Source organism: Prionailurus bengalensis, chromosome D3 (genome assembly GCF_016509475.1).
Source record: "Prionailurus bengalensis isolate Pbe53 chromosome D3, Fcat_Pben_1.1_paternal_pri, whole genome shotgun sequence".
Taxonomy (NCBI): Eukaryota; Metazoa; Chordata; class Mammalia; order Carnivora; family Felidae; genus Prionailurus; species Prionailurus bengalensis.
In genome coordinates this window covers 93,855,009-93,878,313 of record NC_057356.1, presented here as the reverse complement: position 1 = coordinate 93,878,313, position 23,305 = coordinate 93,855,009, and the positions used below count along the sequence as shown (strand labels likewise).

Sequence of the window (23,305 nt, the reverse complement as noted above, 5' to 3'; positions counted from 1 at the left end):
ACAGGCTGTTTTCTGATGTTGTTAACGTTGGCACCACACTGCCTTCTCGGGAAGGGCCAAGGGAGACTCGGTAACCATGAGGACCGTGTACCGCACCGGGTCTCTCGGAGCCGCTGCCCGCAGTGGCCCTGAGCGGGGGGGGGGGGGGGGGGGCACACGGCACCTCATCGCCTCGAGGCCCAGCTTCTCGGAGGGCAGAAACGCCCGAGGTCGTGGGGTCAGATGTCCGTCACCTGTGGTTGTGTCCACACGCTCTTGGGTCCATCTGTCCCTGTCTGCAGGGGGCCAGGGAAGTGATTAGCAGGTGTGACCAGCCAGGCAGGGCCAGGAGTGGCTGCACCGTGTGTCCCAGACGCGGGCCCTCCCTTCTCTCCGAAGATTGGAAAGTGCCGGCCCCTTGGCTGGCCCCAGCGAGGTCCAGAAGGACCTAGAGTCACAGACAAAAGTGGGTCCTGGCACACGTCCGAGGGAGACAGAAGACGGAGGATTGTGGCTCTCACCGGAAAATCAATTATGTGTGAGTCTAACGTCTTCACAAAAGCAGCTGTGCCATCAGAGGGGGACAGAGGATGGAACGGAGGGGGGGCGCTCAGGCAGGAGCAGAACCTCTGACAGACCACGGCAGCCCGCCCAGCAGTCCCCGGGCCCCAGGGCCCCCCGGGGGCTTTGGTCTCCGTCTGTCTCTGTCCCCTTTCCTCGCCGCCATGCCTAGGGTGACCGTGCCGGAGGGCCTGGCTGCGGGGTCTGGGGTGGGTGTGGGGTGTGGCCAGCAGACTCCATGGGAGGCAGGAGATGGGACACCAGCGAATGGTGCCACGTGAGGCTGCGCACACCGTCCTGGGGCCACATCTGAAGAACCGGTAATCGGAGCAAAGAGCATCCACGGCGGGGAACGTGGCTCAGAGGCCCGCGGACAGAGCCGTGAGCGGCTCCGGGCTCTGCAGCCTTGGCATCTTCCCAGCACCTTCCCCGGGTGCCCAGTGCACCTCCAGATCTGGGCACGGACCCACGCGACGTGGGCTCCAGTCTGGAGGTAACGGACCATAGACCTGTTGATGGACGCCCCAAACCCTGTGCCACGGAAGGGGAGCTGGGGGGGGCCCACTCCCTACACACACACACACACACACACACACACACACGCATGTGCACACACATGAAGTACGCACAGGCTCACACATGTGCACACACTCGGGCACATCCACCTGTGCGTGCACGCAGGCCTGTGAGCGTGTACATGTGTGCATGTGTGTGTCTGCGTGTGCACTACACCCAGCAAACCTTCTGGGTTTACACCGCACGGTGTTACGTAAGTTCTCGGAATTCCTCCCGCGAGGGACTCCCTTGACTCGCACGAGGTTTGCCGCGTGAGCCAGATCTAGAGGTGCTCGCCGCCAGCCCACGAAGCCCTCCAGCCGTGGTTTTCAAAGCTGACAGTCACACACGGTTAGCAACAAAACGGCTCTGGGGGGCTGCACGAGGTTCCTTTCAGGAAAAAGCTCATTTCTAGGGTTCCCCACGTTGGGTGTATGGAATTTTTCTGCCTTTCTGAAAAAGCGCAAAATAAACAAGCCAAGGGCTGTGGTTAACGAGTCCATCGTCTAAGTATTCAGGACACACGACACCCAGAGACCGTGCCCGCCCAGGACCACCGGCCACCGCCCGTGGGCGGCACGGGGACAGTCGCTGCCTCTGTGGCTCATACTCACTTCCGTTAATGGGACGGTTATATTTCACAACAGATTTTAAATTTTTCAAGGCCTTGAATGGCCAACTGTTCACTCAAAACCCCCTACACTTTACTTCACGTCAGCGTGGGTGTGCATCTTGGATGAGACGTGGATGAAATTGCTCGGCTGTCCCTCTCCCGGGGCCCGGGGCGCTCACTGGACGCGCACACAGGGCGAAGGCAGGGTCTGGAACACCTGCCAGCACGTCCCGTCCCACCAGTGAGGTGCTGCATGGGGCAGGCGCCAGGCAGGGCTGGAGTCACGCGTCCCCCCGCTACCCCGCTGCGTCCCAGGGTCGGGACGTGGTCTCCAGGAGGGAGGGGCTTTGAGAGGAAAAGGTGGGCAGCGTCCCGTGGCTCCGCAGTTGTGAGGCCTTCGCTGACTCGGTTTCCAGACTTGACTGTAAGAAACAGGTCCCGTCTTCACTCGGGACTTGGTCTCAAGGCCGCCCAGCCTGCAAAACTACCTGAACGCACGACCCCCGGGGCTTCAAGAGCAGCTGTGCACTGTTCTCGGGCCCTGGCAAAGCTAGCCTGTCATTCGAGGGGGTCAGGGGCGCCAGGCACACGTCCGCCTCTCGCCACGGGGCTCATCTTCTTCCCCGTCGAGACCTCGGACCTGCCCCCACTGATGACGGGGGAGAAGGGCTCACACACGTGGGTCCGACGAGGTCAGCGCAGGGGCTCACCTGGCACCGGGACCCCCGCCAGTCCGCAGGCACGGTTCGCGCGTGTCCCTAATTCAAGGACACGTCCAGACGCCGAGAGAGATAAGGTCCTAGTCCGCAGGCCGTGTTTCCCGGGACGCCACTTTCCGGCATGCCGTCACCGTGAGCCTTCCTTCCGAGGGGTTCCCATCCAGCAAGTGACAGAGGAGGAGCTTCCGGCCAAGGGCAGGGAGACGCGCAGAATCCCCGGGGCTTTGTACGGCTACAGGGCACAGTGGTTGTGTGTGAGCGCTGAGTGGAACACACGGTCTCCAGGCTGGTTCCGGCTGAGCCGAGCGCGGGCGGGCAGAGGCCAGAGGGAGGGAAGGGAGGCTTGGGCGGCAGCTCTGTGGCCGTGTGGGCACCTGCCGCCCGCTAGCCCACCACACACAGGCGCGTCGTCCCTCACGGGAGCAGGGCAGCCGAGGCCACCGAGCCCCGCCCCCTGCGGGCTGACCCTACAGATGGGACGGCTCTGAAGTGACCCAGAGACGTCACCCACGGAGCCGGCGGGCGGGATTCACACAGACACGCGTGGAAGCATCCAGAAAAGAGAAATTACATTACTTCTGGATCAAAGAACGTTTCGCACGGAAACACTACATTTAGTGTTTCTAATTAAAAACATGCTGAGAAGACCCAACTTTCTGCTGAGGGAAAAATGATCTAGAAACAGAGCGCATAAGAGCCTCAGAAACCATTTGGAAATGTTAAACTACAGCAGCAAACATAACTTCAGTGACTCCAGAACCCAGAGCACCCCCAGGAACCTGGCCATGGGGGAGAAAACTTCTGGAAACGTCCGTCTTCAAAGAAGGGCCCATCCAGCGGTGTGGTAGGTGTGGCGTCTACACAGGCACGGGCTCCCATCAACTCACGGACCTGCCCACTGGTGGCCTGCCCCTGGAGGAGAGGGTGTCTGGGACCCCCTCAGGACCTCCCGGCCCCACGGGGTGGCCCCCGCCCCCCGCAGAGGCCACTCACCCCCCGGCCAGGCCCTCGGTGTTTGCCGTCAGTGACCCAAAGGACAGCGAGGGCAGGGCCCCAGCACATCGGCTGATGGAGGTGCTGCACAGCCTGCTGCCCACAGCCCTCCTCCCTGCACCCAGTGCTGCTGAGGGGACACCGCCCGCGAGGCCGGTCAGGGAGCGATTGCGGGTCCCACCTTGGCGCTCTCAGGCCGCAGCTGGGCCGAGCGTCGTCTGTGCTGACGCGGAGCAGAGCCCAGTGTTCTCCCGGACCAGGGAGAGGGACTGGGGGCAGCCCGGCTCGGCGGGACCGCGGCTGCCAGCCCGGGACACGCGGCCGACTCTCAGGGACAGTCACGGAACAGCAGCTCAGGAAGGAAGCGTTCTCCAGTCCACAGACTGCTCTCAAACACGGGACAGACTTTAAAACCACAGGGCAACAGACAAAAACCCAAGCATCTGGACAGTTGGTCACTGGCCACCCGCCTCCTTGGCGTGCAGGAGCACTGAGTCCTGAGCTACCTGCGGCCCGCAACGGGGGTCTACACTGTAGGTCCCAGCACGTCCCTCTCCCTGTGTCGCCCTGCACTGGTGGGGCCCCTGGGGGACAACAACCGGGGTAGAGCCTGGCTCACAGGCCGAAGACCAGCCCCGCCAGGCACCACAGGCCAAGGGCCAGCCAGTGGGAACGAAGCCGGACCTCAGAGCACACGGAGCAGGGACCCCCTGCCAGGCGCAGCCCCACCCGCGGGCACCAGGCGCCTGTCACCTGGCCGCCATGGGGAGGCACAGCTGGGATGTGGATTTCCCAATTTTGACATGTTTATTAAAGATGATAATTTCTTGGGGCATCTGGGTGGCTCAGTCAGTTAAGCATCTGACTTGATTTGTGCCCAGGTCATGATCTCACGGTTCGTGAGTTCAAGCCCCGATCAGGCTCTGTGCTGACAGCGTGGAGCCTGCTTGGGATCCTCTCTTCCCCCCTCTCTCTCTGCCCCTCCCCTGCTCGCCCTCTCTCTCTCTCTCTCTCAAGATAAACTTTTTATAATTCTTCACCATTGTCTCCAGTTAAATTGCCTGGCGCCCCCCCCCATCACACCCTCCCCCCCATCACGCATGCGCCTGATGTCACGTTTCTGAGGCACAGGCACGCATCTCTACGTGGAAGAGTCCCGCACACTGCTCTGCCCTCAGAGGGCCTTTCAGAAAACCGCCTGAGAACACTCTTTTACAGTTTCCACAGCGTGCAACAAGAAAGCTCAAGTGCTGAATCAAGATTTCTGGCGGCTTCCACTACAACGCTACTCACAGACTTTATTCCCAGGGGGATGTCTGGGCGGCATGGAAACCAAAACCACGCTTCCATCAGCTTGGTGGAAACACCAAACTCAAACGGGCGTCCAGGAGCCCGCCTGAGTCCGTCTGCCTTCTCTGCACACCAGCAGGTGGCAACAATATTCCAAGGACCCCCCCCCCCAAACTGAGATGACAACAGACTGGCCACCTGAATGGCACTACTACAGTGACACAAGGCACTGGGGCACCTCTCTGCACAGTCCCAGCGGACGTCTCTGGCTTTCTTAAGAGGGACGAGCCCTCGTCGTCATAAAAGTTGGTAACACATTTCAGGGTGCTGGGCAGGTACAACCATTGTGGACCCACCCGTGTTGGGGGCCAGATGGCCCCCCTGCCTGACCAGGACAGGGCGGGACCTACAGAATTGTGTGTACTCAGCAGACCACCTGCCTGGACGCCCCCCTGGACGCCCGCCTGGGCATGCTGCAAGGGTATGGGCGGCCCCAGGAACGTGAGTCCACACCCCCTCCAAGTCGGCCAGACTGGACTGCGGGGCCGGCTGACATTGGGTTGGGGTCAGAACTGCATCTGAATCCCCGCTGCGCGAGGGCTCCGTGGGAGGGGCTGTTCCGTGGATGCCGACGCTCCCACCCAGCCAGGCCCATGAAAGTTTGTCATCAAGTACTAGTTTATTCCGGTAACATCTATTTCTCTGCCTTTTGTGGAAATCCTGGCTTTCCAGGTTAGCAGCCCTGTCGGGACAGAAGTGACACCTGCCGTGACAAGCCAGGTAGGAGACGACGGGGTGCACGTCTGGGTGAAAGACCGTGCCGTGGGCCCGGGCAAGCCTCTCTCCACCCGCCCGCTCACGCCCAGGTTTCGCACACCACAGCTCTGCAGCCCCACCATTCAGGCGGGTGAGACAACAGCAGCGAGACTTTGCCAGCCCAGCCTCCAGGACGGGAGAACGCGGGCTCTTCCCCAGTGTGTCTGTCCCTGGGCTGCAGGCCTCAGAGGCCTCACATTACAGGGACACTTGCCACGCACTTGCTGGGGCACAGCTCAGCCCCGATGCACCCGGGGCAGCCTGCCTGAGCCTGAGGCCAGGGTGGTGTCCGGGTCCCTCGAGACCCCCGCCCTCGGCTCCAGGGCCGATTCCGGCATCACCGGGCAGGACCGATGCCAGCCACCGGTCACCAACCACCCGTCACCGACCGGGAGCCTGGAACCGACAACACCAAATACAAGTCTAAAGTGCCGCTTACGACCTCGCGAGACTTCCCAAGGCTTCTCGTCTCAGTGACCTATTAATTATTCACGCAGACCCGGCCTCCTGTGTGGTGGGCTAGATGCTATCAGACAGTTATTTCGGGAGCTTGGTAAACAGAGCTTAATTCTTTGACCCCTGGCTCAGAGGTCAGCGATGTCCCCCAGGTTGCTCCTTGGGCCCCTGCAGGGCAGCCGGGAACAGACAGGTTCTCTGCAGACGGGCCACCGGGCACAGCACAGGGCAGGGAGAGCAGGCAGCGGGGTCACACAGGAAAACAGAACAGAAAACCAGGGTCAGCAAACCCGTCTGGCCGGGAGCCCAGTCTGAAGGAGGGACCCTCAGGGCAGAATCCTCTGGGTTCTCAGAGGCAACACTGGAAGAGGGCCAGCCTTCCTGTGCCCCCTGGGAAGGCAAGTCTCACGCAGGCCCTTCCGACGCCTCCCACCTTGCCCGGGGCTCGGGGGCCTCGCTCTGCCGGACCCTCTGACGGCCACACGCCGGCCTCCCAGGGCCGGGACTACAGCCGGGGCAAGGCTGGCCCAGGAGGCCACGGGTACTAATGTGGGCGCTCGGGAGACACGGACGCCGGCAGAGCCCACGTGACTGCTGAAGTCCCTTCCCACCCTCCAGTCCCGGCCCGTGCCTGGGAAGGAGGCACCTCCCGGAGGCAGGTGCACCGGGCGGCTCCTTCCTACAGTCAGGGACACGGCTGACCCGGAGCAGGTCCTGCCCTGGGGCACGGCTGGGTGTCCCGTTCTGCACAGGGGCTGCGATTCGACGCACAGACTTGGAAACGCGGCAGAGCCTGGTCGTCAGCGGCTGGCACGGGGACGTCATGTTGCCATCAGGCTTCCCCAGGAACCGCCCCTGCGCGGCCTGGTGGCAAGGGCGGGCACCCGGCTTCCGAAAAGGGAGGAGCGGGCGTGGCGCTGGGGCTCCGTGTCAGGATGCGCTAAAATGACTCCCCACAGGATAAAACCTGTGGTTAGCAGGCTTTCACGGCACCTGAGAGCATTTTCTACTTTCACGTGTTTTGTAACTACACACTAACGCCATTTTCACCCAGTGTGCGGGCCACCGACTGAAAAAGAGAGCAAACCCTCCAAACCCCTTCTTTTTAACTGCTCACCTCATACGTGCACAGACGGGAATTCACTTTGCCACGGATCCATCAGAAAAGCCTCAGTCGCTCATCTCTCACCCGCGAGAGACCCTCTCAGCACCTGACAGTTTCTGCTAGGCACCATTTTCTTGCTGTATTTCCCCCGTGAGGCTGGAGGGGGGGGGGGGGGCGTTCGGCCCGTTCAAACCCACAACCCACTCTTGCATCTAATCTGAAACAATCGTTCAGATGTTGTAAATGCCACTTCAAGTTCCGTAATCCTCGCCGTAACATCCACACTAGAGACTGGAGGCGGGGGTCCCGCGAGGGGCGACGGGCACAGGCGGACGGATGCAAAGCACCCGGAGACCCGGGCTGTGCTGCCCGCCCTCCCCGACCCCCAGGACAGTGGCCGCCGGCCGCGGACTATCCTCAATCACGCGCGCCAAGTCCCGGGCATCGCACGTCCACGCGGAAGGCGCTAACGTCCGCACGCGGCTGTCCCCACTGCAGGACCCGCTCCCCCTGCTGCGTTTACTTTCAAGAAATGGGGGTGTTTTGCTGCCGGATTCTCTCTTCTCCGTGAGCTGCTCCGCGGCCTTTCCTGTCCACAGCAGTGCACTTTTGTTCGGTGAAAACGGCTGCGGGAAAGGGAGTCCAATGTCTGTAGTCACAGAGCCGGGCTGATGCCCGCGTCCCCCGACCTCAGCCCGCCGTGAAGGCGGGACGGAGAACGCCCAGCTGGCCGCGGTGTGTGCGTCCCGCAGCCAAGCAGGCAAGCACTAGTCAGCATGAAGCGCAGGGCCACAAGCACGGTCCCCGCAAACTCCAGCTGCTGACTGTCGTCTGGGCGGATGGCCTTTCTCTCGGGGGCTCCTTCCCTGGCAGGCCTTCTGTTTATCGAAACGGAATAAAGTAAAAGCGTGCCGTGCCCTGCCAGGCGCCCTCCGGCTGGCCTCCTTCCCCCAGTGACCGGTCGGGGCTCCTGATTTCGTGGTGAGAGCCAAGCATTCCCCATCCACCGCCTGGAGCTCTGGGCAGGAGAGCAAGCCCGACCCCACACGGGGGCCCGAGAGTCACAGCGACGGGCCCGGGCAGGAGGGCCGAAGCTTGTCAGGAACGGAGTCCACCGACGTCACACAGCGGCCACGCTCTGTGGCCACACATACTCCCTGAGTAGAAGGGTGATGCCTTCGGGCGGTGGACACTACCTGTCCCCGTCACAGTTACCAAGGTGCCCCCGGAACACCAGTGACAAACGCTCCAGCTCTAAAGCAAAATGAATCTTCTTCCCGTCCAGTGTTTTCAGTTGGGAGGCCAGCACCCGCAGTCACCCCCGACACGTGGGCAGGAGACCCCAGCACGGCCTGGCGGTGCGTGGCGCCTCTTCCTGGGGAGCGCGGGGCTCCCTGATGCCCAGGCGCCTCAAGGCACATCCTCTGCTCTTCCCGTGTCCGGCCTGAGGATCCCCAAGACGTGGCAAGGAACAGACCGCGCACAGCCCGCTCCACATAAGGGAGCCGAGGGGACCAGACCTCGGGCCCACCCAGGAACTCCACGATCCGTGGCCTGTGTGGGCCACAGAACCTGCATTTCTAGCGACTCCCAGGTCAGGGCCCTCATGTTGAGAACCTCTGTCCTTCAGAAAGAAGGAAGTCTTTAAACCAACCACTGAAACCACTGAAAATACCCAAGCCAAAAGCAGCGTCACGTGAATGGAATTCACTTAAATAGTGGCCAAGGGGACCTTTTGTTGGCTCCTAATGATTTGCTGTTAGAGACGCCCTGGATGGACGCGGGGCGGCTGAGGTCTCCCCAGGCCGCCGCTCCAGGGACAGCGAGGTCTGGGCAAGAGGTACGGCCCGGAGCTGCGGGCACCTTCTCCTCATCGCCCCCACCTGAGCGGGCGGGACGGGGCCAAGCGTGAGTGCGGGCGGGACAGGGCGGGTGCGAAGTCTCTGCAGAGCCCCGTAAAGAGCGCCCTGGCTTTGCTGACACTTTACAGACTTTTACAGAAGAGCTCCTCAAAAATAAAACATTTTGATTCCGAGGTTATATTTAATTCACTCTCCGTTTACCCTCAACGAAGGAGTAACAGCCAGGGTCACGGCTCCTAAGAGGTGCGGAAGATGGCCCACCGCGCACACTGCCCACGGGTGCCATCAGGGAAGCAAGGCCGGCCCTCGGGCTCATCCTCCTCTTAACGTCTTGTCTGAATCAAACGTGTCAGCCTAGGAAGACGTGGGGAGAACAGACATCCGACTGGACGCGGCATCAGCAAGGCTCCTGCCACCCACACGACCTACACGCCACAGGGGGTGGCCGCCAAGCGGGGACCTGCCGGCACCAGCAGTGGGTGGGCCCCCCCCCTCCGCCAGGGGCCAGGCCCACACGGAAGAACCCCAGCCCCCACCCAGGGCCAGGCCCACACAGGTGACCCCCGGCCCCCACCTGAGGCCAGACCCACAGGGACGACCCCTGGCCCAACCCGAGGCCAGGCCCACACGGACACAGACGACCCCTGGCCCCCACCTGAGGCCAGACCCACACAGACGACCCCCGGCCCCCACCCGAGGCCAGACCCACACGGAAAACCCCCGGCCCCCGCCAGGGGCCAGACCCACAGGGACGACCCCCGGCCCCCGCCCGGGGCCAGATCCACAGGGACAACTCCTGGCCACCGCCCGAGGCCAGGCCCACAGGACGATCCCCAGCCCCCACCCAGGGCCAGACCCACACGGACGACCCCCGGCCCCCACCCAGGGCCAGACCCACATGGACGACCCCCGGCCCCCACCCGAGGCCAGACCCACACGGGCGACCCCCAGCCCCCACCCGAGGCCAGGCCCACAGGACGACCCCCGGCCCCCACCCAGGGCCAGACCCACAGGGATGACCCCTGGCCCCCACCCGAGGCCAGACCCACAGGGACGACCTCTGGCCCCGCCCGAGGCCAGACCCACAGGGACGACCTCTGGCCCCGCCCGAGGCCAGGCCCACGCGGACACAGACGACCCCCGGCCCCCACCCGAGGCCAGACCCACACAGACGACCCCCGGCCCCCACCCGAGGGAAGACCCCCGGCCCCCACCCGAGGCCAGACCCACACAGACGACCCCCGGCCCCCACCCGAGGCCAGACCCACACAGGCGACCCCCGGCCCCCACCCGAGGCCAGGCCCACAGGACGACCCCCGGCCCCCACCCGAGGCCAGGCCCACAGGACGACCCCCGGCCCCCACCCAGGGCCAGACCCACAGGGACGACCCCCGGCCCCCACCCAGGGCCAGACCCACAGGGACGACCCCCGGCCCCCGCCTGAGGCCAGGCCCACACGGGCGACCCCAAGCCCCCACCCGAGGCCAGGCCCACAGGACGACCCCCGGCCCCCACCCGAGGCCAGACCCACACGGGCGACCCCCGGCCCCCACCCGAGGCCAGGCCCACAGGACGACCCCCGGCCCCCACCCAGGGCCAGACCCACAGGGACGACCCCCGGCCCCCGCCCGAGGCCAGGCCCACACGGGCAACCCCCGGCCCTAGAGATCCCTGGGAATCCCTGAAAGTAATCCCACGTGCACACAGTCTTAGCTGCTTACAGCTGGGTTTAAGCCACGGAGCCGAGAGCCACGTGGTCGTCCACTGCCAGCCACTGTCTCACGAAGGAAGAAAGCAGGACTTGACGCTCCCGGCGGAAGGGGCCAGGGCAGAACAATTACGTTTTAAGAGAAAAAGAGAAGCGCAGATAGAAACACCACGAGCGGCGGACCAGGGGCCCCATCGGGCTCCCGGCGCGTCCTGCGGCCAGCAGACCGGTACCTGCACGCTGGGGTGTCCTCCGGCCGACGCCTTCACAGCCCCGCGGCTCCCCTCCGTCTCGTAGTGGGCTCTGTGGTGGGGCTTGGGCTGCACCTCGATCCGCAGCTCGTAGGGCCCCGAGCGCGAGGGCACCTGCCAGTCCAGGGCGGGGAGGGACGGGCTGCGGGAGAACACACAGGGCGTTAGATGGCGACGCCACGCGCCTCCTCGCACGCACGCCGTGGCAGCGCTCCGCCACGTCCGACGTCCGACGTCCCCGTCGGGCAGGGGAACGACCCCGTGGGGCCAACGGTCACGTGACCGGGACGCACGCCACAGGCCGTCGGGTCTCGAGACGAGGTTCTGGACAAGATGCAGACGTCGCGCACGACCTCAAAATAGTTGCCTCCCGTCGGGATAGGCCTTTTTAAATGATTTATCCTCCGTAACAGGACGGGTTCCGGAACTCACTGAAGATCCTTTCAAAGTCACGGAGGTACGAGCCTGACCGCAGGAACGGGAGGCCACGGCCCCGCTCGCCGGCCGTCCAGGGCTCGCGGCGACCGCACCCCAGCCCCCTCGACCCAGGGGCCCACGCAGGACAAACGAGACGGCCTGCTCGCTGAGGGCGCAGACCCAGGAGAAGAGAGGGAAACCGGGAGTGTCACACGAGGTCACATGTGTGCGCTGGCAAGGGCAAGCGTGTGCACCTGCCAGATCCCATCCTAAGAGCCACGGAACCACGCTGTCTCCTCGTGGCACGGAGGTTTGCTTTAACAGCCCCGTTTCGTAGCTGCAGAGCTGGCGACCTTTGCAAAGGAGGCAATTTCCCCTCTGAAATCAGGTCCCGCTCTCCCGACGAAGTATATGCCTCAGGGCCCCGCCCCTTAGGAAGCTGACGCTCAGCCCTGAGCAGCTTTGGGCCACCTGTGCTGGCCGTTGTGTCCCCCCCACAGGACCGGGGTCTGGTCCACCGGCCACCGCGCTCCAACCACAGCCCGCTTCGGGGGGCCCTGTCTCCCCTTCACGCCCCTGCCTGCTGTGTGCACGTCAACTCCATTGTAACGAGATGCTGAGACGAAACCTGAGGCCCAGGGTCTCTCGCTGTGTAGACAAACCTCACGGATCTCTAGAGAAACCGATCCAGCAACTTGACCAGTTAAGAGTGGGGTAAAGACACATGGGCGCAGGGAATCTGCCCAGGACTGAAACGGGCCAAAGTTGGCGTGAAATGCCAGTGTCGCTTCTAAAGGGCTCACACAGCCGTCAAATGAGACTTTTCCTGACGAAGGAAACGCCTTGGTGGCTCAGAGGCATTTCCTAGACGAGGTTATCAGCCGAGCGCCGGCTTCCGGTGACACCGAGGGCGGAAGGCAAGGCCATCCGGGAGGGCTTCTGGGGAGGGGTCGAGGGCGGGAAGGGGGTCGGCGGGTTGCTCCCCCGCCCGGACGGACTCCGCACGGCGCAGCGCGCAGGCAAACACCGCACCCCCGCTGTGGCGAGGGCGCCTCCGCTCAGAGTGTCCCACACACCAGCCCCGTGAGACCGTAACCGCTCCACCGACCCAGGTGAACAGAAAGAGAAACAAACTCTGGGGGCCACCTGCCTCCCGGAGGTAAAACCAGAAAGGGGGGGGGGCAGGAAGGGGGTGGGAGGCACCGCGGCAGGTCCCTGGAGTGTGGGCCTGGGCACAGGCGCTTTCTAATCTCCTGCGTACTTGAACGTGACCGAAGAGTAAATGTGCCCGAACGACCCGCCCTGGGTCATGGGCGAGTGTGCCCACAGCACACGCGTGGCACGCGTGGACTCGCGTGATCACAAAGTGCTACGCTACACGCGGTTACAGTCACTGAAAATTCCCGGCGTGGCGTTGGCAGCGCGACAACAGATGCAAACTCGTCTCCGGCTCAGAGACGGGGCCGAGCCCGGAGAGATATCTGGGGCCCTGGGGCCGCAGCTCCGCGGTCCCCACGCTGCCGCCCGGCCTCGGCCCCGGCTCCTGGGCCCGCTGAACGTAGCAGATAACTCCGTACTTCAGACCCATCTTCGAGTTGATCTGATCCTCTCAGTGCAGCAAGAAAAAGGTGGCTGAATCCATAAGTAAGATGCACGTGACCCGTAGAGCCTACCTGAAGCTCTCTATATGCACGCGCTCAAACATCGCAAAATCTTCCCCAGAAACGATCTCCACAATTGGATGTGTATCTGGGAGTATTCTCATTTAAAAAAGGGTGTATTTTAATAAAGTAAAATATGTAACTGGATACCCTGCCTTTTTTTAATTAAAGACGTTCAGCATTTTGGCATACTGTCAAAAATTGGTTCGATCCCAGTATCCTATTTTGCCATATAAGTAACTGATTGCTACCTCGCTGCTCGGATTCTGGGTGGTTTCCAATTTGTCGCTATCACCAGCGAGGTGAACGGCCAAGTGAGAGGCCTAGGCCACCTTCCTGGTCACATCAAAGGCAGCAAACCCTTGAACCTGTGGATGTGTCTCCAGACGTCGCCCCGAGACACTCCGGGAGGCCCCTCATCGGCCGGGTCATGCGCATGACCCCGCTGGAGAACGTGCGCCCATCCTGCCAACACATCCCACCAAAGACCTTGCTGGGGCCTCATGGTCACAGACACACCAAGTGCAAAACAGCCCGTTAGATACTAATAACAAACACTTCAAACCAGCAGCAGTAACCTCTGCAAATCTCAGGAGGGCTCCATATCTGTCTGATTTCTTTTTTTTTTAATGTTGATTTATTTTTGAGAGAGAGACAGAGCAGGAGTGGGGGAGGGGCAGAGAGAGAGGGTGACACAGAATCTGAAAAAAACTCCAGGCTCCGAGCTGCCAGCACAGAGCCCGACGTGGGGCCTGAACCCACACACCGTGAGACCATGACCTGAGCTAAAGTCGGACGCCCGACCAACTGAACCCCCAGGAGCCCCATCGTCTGATTTCTCATACGCATTTTTCCGAAGACAACGCGTGCCCCCAACCCCTGGCCTGAAGGCCTGGCGCCCAGCCCAACAGACGGCCTGGTCCTGCCGCGTCCTCCAGATCTGCTCCGGGTTGACGGTCACCGTCCTTAGTACTGTTCACACTCATTTGAAAGTGACACGTAATGATTTCACGATCGCAGGACACAGGTCTTGTCAACTCCGTGTGAAGCACAAACCGGTGAAACGGCACGGGAACACCAGCCCCGTGTAAGGTATACAGTTGGCCAAAGCTGCTTTTAGCTTGAAGAGCCCGAACTCCTTTCGTCCCCCAAGACCACAGGTCGAGGTTCAGCTGCCGGGCCTGGCGCAGAGGGGACTCTGGGAAATGTGCAACCACGAAGGAGCAGCGTCCTGCGGACGCCCTCCCTCCCCCGCTCACTCCCTCTCTCTTCTCTCTCCGACCCTCCCCGCTCACTCTCTCTCTCTCTCTCTCTCTCTCTCTCTCTCAAAATAAACTTAAAAAAAAACCGGTCGTCCTCGTCTCAGGAGACATAGCTCCGAATCACGTGCCCATTACTATCATAACTACCCGAGCTGCTGTCGCATGCGGACCCCCCCTCTCCCCCCAGAGCGGCTCTGGGGCCCGGGTCAGTGCCAGTCGCCTGGGGGGGGGGGGGGGGCAGGGGCCCCTTCCGCCGGGAGCTCCGCCGTGTGCCAGGGGCCCAGATAGCACTGCCCCGTGTGACGGCTTCCCTCGAGCAGTCACAGTCTCCCCGGCGCCCCTTCCGAGCGTGGGCGAGGCCTCCCGTGGGGAGAGGAAGCCTCGCGCTCCCAGTCTGAATCACCCGGTTCTCGCAGCGGCTGCCGCTGCCCGTTTCCCACGAGAAACGCCTTTCAACTCTCACTGAACCTCAGTCTTCCTGAGGAGGTTCTTTTAAATGCTGGGTTCGCGGCACCTCCAGGCTGTGAGGAGGGAACCGGCCGGGTCCCAGCTGCGTCTGCCTGGCCGGGCCCGGGACCCCGGAGAAGCCCTTCCCACCCGGACCGCCAGCTCCGCCCCTCACCGGAGTCGCGGGCCGCATGGGCAGAGGCCGGCGTCTCTAGACCCCGCAGGACCTTGTCGACGGCCCCTTCCCTTCGGCGACGTTGCCCAGAAGCACCGTCCGCAGGGCCGTCCGCCGAGCCACACATCTGTGCTTTGCTGCACAACACAGCCTCCTCGTGTCACAGCACCCGTTCCTAACAGGTATTCGGTGACACGTGGTGCCCTGACCGCCTCGCACACAAAGCCGGACAGCGACGTGGCTTCTGCGGGGCCCTCCAGCGTTTCTGTGCAGGGGACCCGACGAGCCAGAGGCCCAGCCGCCGGGAGAACCGCTGAGGCCCGGGGGGGGGGGGGGGGGGGGGGGGGGGGGGCGGGGGGCTGTTTGCACTGGAACTCAAAACCAAGGCGACCTCGGTGACACCGCACTGCTCCTGCCAGGGCCCGGGGCGCACAGAAGTTTCCAAGCCTCAGCGCGGCTCACACGACAGTCAGCCGCCCGGCCGGCGCTCTGGGAGACCCATGGCTGGCGGGGCCACGGCAGGGCTCAGGCCAGACCTCCAAAGCCCCGAGACCCTGGATGGAAATCACCTCGTCGGCGACCACTGACGCCGGAGAAGGACACCGGACGTCTGCCTCCCGAGGGGCGTGCACTCGCCATTTTGCCAAAACGCGAAGCCAGATGACCGAATTCGGCGCCAGTCTGAGAAACAAAGAACACAACAGGGACTACCCAGGACAGCAGAGCCCGCAAAGCAACACCACGGGGGCACCAGGGAGACCCGGCCCGGGTTGGGGGACGCCCTGATGGCCGACGGGGCCGTGGCTCCAAAGAGACGCCCGCCGAACGCATAGATGAGATGATGCGACGTCTGGGCTGTGGGACGGCCAGGAGGGGACGGCGGGGACTCTGTCGCACGCGTCCTCGGCTCTCCGCGGTACCAAGTAGCAGGCGGGGCCGGGTTCTCACGGGAGGCGACAGTGCTCCGGGGCCGCTGTGGTATTCGGGGCCCGGCCACGCGATCCGCGTCTCTTTCTGCGTACCCACAGCTTACAGGTACTGAGCGCTTAGAAGAAGAGGCCGTAACGGCTTTTAGGAGCCCGATTTTCCTAGAGTAGCCGAAGCCGTAGACTCTGAACTTGGCAGGACTCAGGCCCGCCCAAAGGAAGGACAATCGAAACTTAAGGAAAATGAAATTATCAAAGTTTTAACACAACACATTTTCTCAGGGTCGCGGCCAAAGGCCTCCTCTCCTCTCATCTGTTTATTTTGGTTTTCCCTCTCATTTTAAAGCGGGCTATCAGCGCGGTTCTCAGGCCCTTCGCCCGGGATCCGGGCACAGGGTGCGCCCGGGACCACACAGGAGTCCTGGCACAGGCCCGCCCGCCCCCGCCCGGCTCTGGGCTGGGAAGCTTCTTCCCACACCCGAGAGGTCGACCTTCCCGGAGGGCGGCTGAGTCCTGTCGGGAAGGGACAGGTAGGTCCACCCGTGATGAAACCCCGGCTGACCGCCCACCAGCGTTCCAGGGCCAGGCGCCCTTCCCTGCGCACGTCCTCCCTGCAGCGCCCACCGTCGGGGCCCACAGGGTGGCCCCCCGGGAAGGAGGGGCTTCGCCTCTGCGGGGACAGAAGTCCGGGGGAGACCTCGCACAGGACTTTGCTCCCGGAGCCTTGGGCCCTCGCTGCCCGACGGCTGCCTCTGCCCCGTCACGGAGGGGGACTCGGAGCAGGACCTGGGACAGATGCCGCAGGGAGGACGGTCACGCGGAGGATGCAGGAAAGGCACAGGGAGGCCACCGTCTGCAGACTCCCGGGTGAGCCGTCTGCCCCCACCCCGCCCCTCCCCGTGGTTGGCGACGCGTCCCGTGACGGTCCTGGGACCCCCTCCAGGAGGCCCGTCCACAGCGACACCGCCTCCTCGGCCCTGACCTGCCCCTGTGCCCCGTGTGCAGGCTCAGCAGCCCAGGGAGGCTGTGTCCAGTCAGGAGCTCCATTCGCACTCAGCACAAACTGGGAACCTACGGCGCGCGAGCCGTACTCCATACTCGTGCCGGATTCTAAACTGACACGTTCGGTAAATTCCCTGATAATCTTTGCCTCAGGAGTCCCACCGCCCGGGCTTTTTCTAGCTCCCGGGGCACCCACATCACCCGCGTTCTGCCCCCAACTCGCAGACACGCCTCCACGGCCCCCACGGCCACAGACTGTGCCCTGACCTCACCGCCCTGCACTCAGATGGGGAGGGGTGGCCCAGAGCCCACGGCCTCCGCCAGCCCCCTGCCCTCCAGAACAGCCCAGACCGATCCAGTAATGCCAGAGATTCCCCACGGTCCCACCAGGCAGGGGCTGCTCAGGGAGGCAGAGAGGAGGAGGCTTTGTCCAGAAATCCGGACGCAGACGGAAACAAGTACGAGGGACCCACCGTCGACCCAGAAGGGAGCTCTGTACTGGCGCCTCACTCCTGCCCCTGCGCTCCGCCCCCCCGGGACCAGACTGGACCTGTGTGGACACAGACCACCTCTCCCTGTGGCACTCGGGCAGCAGAACACCACCAGCCACACGCTGCTTATAAAAACCGAGAGACTCGGGACCTCCCAGTTCACGCAGGTTGGGGTGCAAAGGTGCCGTGAAGCAGGCTCTCCCACCGGGCGGAGCACGCGGGACGGGCAGGGACAGACACACGGCCGAGGTCGCTCAATGCGTTCAGTTCCAATAGGGGACCCGCAGCCTGGATACTCATCAAATAGCGACCACTCTTTCTCTAACGTGAAGTTAGAAACCCAGCGGTTCAGGATGCGCGTCAGGGATGCGTCCAAGCGCAGCATTTCACGCCGGGGACGCTGTCTGGGGCCGAGCCCTTGTGCTCAGGCCACGGGAGCCCCGTGCCAGCGGATGCCGCGGCCACATCACCGTGGTCCCGGGCCCTGCCTGCGGGGGTCCCGGCGCCTGTCCCCAGTTCGGCCAGAGCTGACGGCCCCTTCTCTGCAAGCATCGGCCACCGCCCCCGGCCTCTGCCTCTGGCCCATGTGCCCGCACGCCCCTCCGTGATGGGAACCGAGACCCCACCCTGCAGCTGAGCAGCTCCAGGCCCCGGCTGGGACGAGACGCCAGCACGGGGGCCCCGATCCGCATGTGGCCTCAGAGCACAGAGCCCTCCAGGGAGCAGCCGTGCCATCCAGAACCTTACGGGACCTGGTGGCTTCTTACTCTTTTATTTTAAATTGGGAAATCGCCACACACGGCCTCCCACAGCAAGGAGCTCTGTGGGCCTGGGTCCAGGGCCCTGGGGAGGGGCACATTAGGCTTTCAGGCCACAGTGCTCGCCCCTGACAGCCCTGCCGGACCCCAGGCTCCGGTGGAAGGGGGGCACTCGTCACCGTGCCCCCACCCCGCAGATGGCCACGTTCACCTGTGGGGAGTGATGCCGAGGGAAATCGAGGCATTGCCACGTGGCTGGAGAACTGGGCACGATCTCACCGTGTGTGAGATCACGGGCACTGGGATGAACCACCACATTCTGGCGACTGTCCACTCAAACCTACAAGCGGCCTGCGCACCAGAGAAAGGCCTGGACCGTCCGCCTCGACGGGCCGTCGCAACAACACGGCAGCGGAGATAAAGTCGTACAGTTGTCACCGCACTGAACACGGAAGCACCACGCGGTAACTCCCTGCTCCTGCACCCTGCGTGTCCCTGCGTGGGCGGCTCGAGCTACGGAGGAGAAGCGTTTATTTACGCTAGGACTAGAACCTGCCCCTCCCCCCGGGGCTGGCAGGGATCAGTGCCCACAGAGCCGGGAACCTAGTGTGCGGGTGGCGCCGGGGTTCAGAGACGCCCTGGCCCCCGAGTCCCTGCAGCACGGAGCGGAAGGCAGCCTGACAGGTGGGGTTTGCTGCGTGCACTTTCTCAGGGCAGCGGCCTCGTCCGGAAATGCACCTGCCCCACGGCCCACGTGCAGGCGGCACGCAGGGCACAGACCACCTGCGTCAGAAGCGAGACCTTAGGCAAGTTGCCTGTTTACTGAAAACTGACCGAATACTGTGTGTCCCAGCTCGCAGACGACGGTTTAGAACTATTTATAAAAAAGCGAACCCCATCGTGATACGCAAGTAGTTTCTGTTCAAGAAACCAAACAACACGGGCAAGCAGGTCCTACTGCTTTGCGTGGAAGGTCTAGTCCTGAATGTGTCTCTGGCACAACCGTGGTCTCTGGCAGGAGCTGGCCTGGCGGCAGGCCACACCGCACACCGGGGGTGGACGACCCCCTTCCCGCACCCTCTCCTCAGAGGGAAAGGCCGGAGCAGAGATCAATTCTGATCTGTCTGCGGTCACCGACACAGGGTGTCACGGGACGCTTGCTCCCGGCAGGGCTCCCACTGTTTGGGAAATCTCCGCACTGGGGTCCCGTGAAGGCCCCGTGTGCACGGGACAGACGGGAGCAGGACCAGGCCAGGCACAGGTCAGACTCGACGCGTAACTCCTCCCGCCCTCTGACCGGTCTATGAAATGAGCCAGGGTCCGGATCTCGGTGGTCTGACTTAAGGGCCACGTCCTGCACACGCACCCGGGACAAGCATGGCAGAGGTGGGCAGAAGCCTCTTCCGCCTCGCCCTGCCCTCCCCGCCCCCACACAGCCGCTAACTACGCTCGCCAACGGCAGGCTCACCTTTCAAGGCAGAGGCAGTACTGGCCGCGAAGCACCTTCCCAGGTGTCGGCCGTGAGCTCGGTAAAAGCAGAGAGAAGAACCCGCACGAGAGGCCGAGGCCCGGGTCTCCGCAAAGCCTCTCAAGCTCGGGCCTCTCGGCCCACGCGCTTGTGTGGCAGGCAGACACGGCGCGTTCGGCGTCCCAGACGGGGACAGCCGGCGCCTGGATCCTCCCCCCTAGATGCCGGGTTCACCCCGGAAGGGGTTGGGCCTCAGGTTAATCTCCGGCCTCCCCGGGACCTGTGTGCCGGGCGTCCGCCCGCCCCGGAAGCGCGCTAGCGTCCTGTAGCAGGACGCGTTCTCGTCACTTCCGGGCACGTCCCGACGCCCACCCCGCCCTCCACGACACGTCTCCTGGGAGCAGCGGTCAAGGGTCACGGGCCGAGTTCTGGCTCTGCCCCTCGATAGCCAGGGCCCTAACGGGCGTCCCCGACTGCACCTGCGTCCTGCCAGCACAAAGGGGACCCTACAGAGTCCCCACGGGGTCCCACGGCACGGCCCAGCAGGCTCCCTCCTGTCTTAAAGCTCCGTGTCGGCGAGCCTCCTCCAGGGGCCTGCTGCTGTGCCACGAGCCACACACATGCCGACACGCCGGCGGGCTGGCCCAAGACCGCCTGAGCACAGACGGCGCGGGGCCAGGGCTCCCACAGGGGTGCGACAGGGGCGAGACCCCCGGGACACCGCGATGGTCCCAAGCGTTACCAGCCTACAGGTGAATCTCACGCCAAGCTAGGACACACTCTGAGACACTCAGAAAACATAAAATCAGTCGGGGTCGACAGACTTCCAGAAGCCAGCACCTAACGCCGGGCACAAGGGCCGGGGACGCTATGAAAATCACCTGTGTTGCAGCCAAAAACCTGAAAGAAATGTCAAGCACGCCGCCTTAGACGCACAGCCTCCCCAGGTCCCTGACCCAGCTCAGCTCTGAGCAAAGACGGTCATTAAGGTGACCTGGCCCCCTAGTGAATCTCTTCAAGAGCTCAAATCGAAAGAGCCAAGTTTCCCGTGTAGGAATTCAGTTCTGCAAGTGGGAAGTTGATGCTACAGAAGATCGCATTAGGGGCGCCGGCTGGCTCGGCCCGTGGAGCGTGCAACTCCCGATCTCGGGGTTGCGGCTTTGAGCCCCACGTTGGATGCAGACGTTACTTAGAAACACAATTTTTTTTTTTTTTTTTTGGGACAGAGAGAGACAGAGCATGAACGGGGGAGGGGCAGAGAGAGAGGGAGACACAGAATCGGAAACAGGCTACAGGCTCCGAGCAGTCAGCCCAGAGCCCGACGCGGGGCTCGAACACACGGACCGCGAGATCGTGACCTGGCTGAAGTCGGACGCCTAACTGACTGTGCCACCCAGGTGGCCCAGAAACACAATTTTTGAAACAAACTCAAATAGAACGCTTCTGCGCTTCCAAAACCGGTTTCCTTATCCGTCTATATTCCTCACGTAAGTACGCCACTTTGAGGGCAAATTCAGATGATTCTGGGTGCAGAAGCCGAAGGCGTTAAGACCCTGTAAGCTGACACGTCCCGTGAGCCTGTCCTAGAAAAAAAGGGGTTCACGCGCACAGAGGCAACCCCCAACACTGGCGGTTGTGCACTGACTGGACGGACACCCGCCAGGTCCGCCGAGTGACCCGAGGAGTCAAGAGCACCCACCGAAACTTGAGATCCTTCGTGCCACCGCGAAAGCCTCTAGAAGCTGCCCTCTGACATCTACCGTCTAGAAGTCACCAAGCCTAAGCTAGTGTCTTTGTAAGTCAGGCCTTCAGATGTTCATTCCGTTCTGGCCTCTGCACACCCGCCCCCCCCCCCCCCCAGCCTCCCCGCCTCTGCACACTTCGCCCCCCCCAGCCTCCCGGCCTCCGCGCACCTGCCTTCCCCCCTGCCTCCCCGCCTCCACACACTTCGCCCCCCCAGCCTCCCCGCCTCCACGCACCCGCCCCCCCCCCCCCCCCGCCTCCACGCACCTGCCTCCCCCCCAGCCTCCCGCCTCCACACACCCGACCCCCCCCAGCCTCCCGCCTCTGCACACTCCGCCCCCCCAGCCTCCCCGCCTCCGCACACCTGCCTTCCCCCCTGCCTCCCCACCTCCACACACTTGCCCCCCCCAGCCTCCCGCCTCCACACACCCGACCCCCCCCAGCCTCCGGCCTCTGCACACTCAGCCCCCAAGCCTCCCCACACTCCGCCCCCCCAGCCTCCCCGCCTCCGCACACCCGCCCCCCCCAGCCTCCCCGCCTCCGCGCACACCCGCCCTCCCCAGCCTCCCCGCCTCCGCGCACGCCCACCCCCCCCCCTCCGCGCACACGCCCCCCGTTGCCTCCCCGCGTTCGCACACCCACCGCCCCTGCCTCCGCACACTCAGCCCCCCCAGCCTCCCTGCCTCCACGCACACGCCCCCCCCCCGCGTTCTCACACCCGCCCCCCCAGCCGCCCCGCCTCCGCACACCCGCCCCCTCCCCCCCAGCCTCTGCACACACACCAGCTGCCTCAGCAATGGAGTCTAGGCTGACCTGGGAAGCGGTTATCACTGGCATCATCACTGCAAACACCCTCTCCTTTCTGAAGAGGCTCACAGCCTGCCTCTAAGACTTAGAAAATTCTAGATTTTAGAGGGACTCAGACACATTGATGCAGTTTCTGTGTATTTCCCAAGCTCTGAGAACAGAAGTGTCGTTCTGTTAAACTCTAAAACATGTCAAAACTATAAAGCAATGAAGTTCTATGAAACACTATGGCTAGTGTCACATTTTTTTCAAGTGTAGCAAGAACCAAGGATCCTTTCTGACTGCCGTGGGCCTATCAGGACGCTCTGCACGGAGGGGTTGCCATAAATGTACGGACAAAAGAAGACCTCAAAAGGGAGAGAATCCCACAGCATCCAGAGTTCTTGGGAAAGGCTAGTGTTGCACACTTTTCATTAAAAAGCTCCTTTTCCGGGCAGGATGGGATTAAAAGTGCACCCAGCACATCTGTTGTGATGAATTCTCCACATCCCAGACTCCAGAGACTGTTACAAACTCGGCCCCGGGGCTGCACAGCCGAGACCCCGCTGACGTCCCAGGCGCTGGCCAGAGTGGGACAGGAAGCCTGATGCGGCCACCCTCTCCCGCGGGTACGACGGCCTATCCCTGTGGCCCGACTGCCCTGGGGCTCCAGCCGACAGGACAGCATGGGAACAGGACAAGGGACCAGGAAACATATTTCACTGTGAAACCAAAACAGGGGGAAAGGTTAGCTTCCACCCTCCCCCCACGTGCCGTGTTTGCTCGCCGAGCTCACAGGAACTCCGGGCGCCCTCCCCCGCTCCCAACCGGGCGCTGTGACAGGGGCACGTTGCGGGGCCCTGAGCACAGACCAGACGGACGGACTCCTCTGGTCCGCACCCACAGCAACCTGCCAGGGACACCCGCATTCCTGCAGACGCCCCGCAGCTGAGCGAGCCTCCAAGGGGGAGCCATCGTCGAAGGCGTCCTGCCGTCCTCACGCGGAGGCCACGTCGGGTGCCCTGGGCTCAACTGCATCCCCCCCAAATTCCTGGGCCGGAGTCTTAACCCCAGGACCTCAGAATGTGACTGTGTTTGCACGTGGGGTCACGTTACAGTGAGGTCACCGGGTGGGCCCTGGTCCAGTGGCTGGTGTCCTTGTAACTAGGGGACATCTGGACAGACACAAGCCAAGAAGACGGGGCTCAGGAGCCAACCCGCTGGCGCCCTGACCTCTGACCCCGGGAAACAAATGTCTGTC

The 23,305-nt window shown here is 63.3% G+C and overlaps 1 protein-coding gene across 9 annotated transcripts in view; it reads right to left on the bottom strand.

The window, feature by feature from the left end:
- Positions 1-23,305, bottom strand: part of NFATC1 (nuclear factor of activated T cells 1) — a 105,351-nt gene that overhangs the window by 65,356 nt on the left and 16,690 nt on the right. For all 9 annotated transcript variants that reach the window (XR_006294030.1, XM_043559126.1, XM_043559130.1 and 6 more), the window contains exon 3: positions 10,891-11,050. Coding sequence is in view for 8 of the 9 variants with exons in the window: in XM_043559126.1 (XP_043415061.1) it covers positions 10,891-11,050 (160 nt within the window). In the remaining variant the exon portion in view is untranslated. The remainder of the gene's footprint in view (positions 1-10,890; positions 11,051-23,305) is intronic.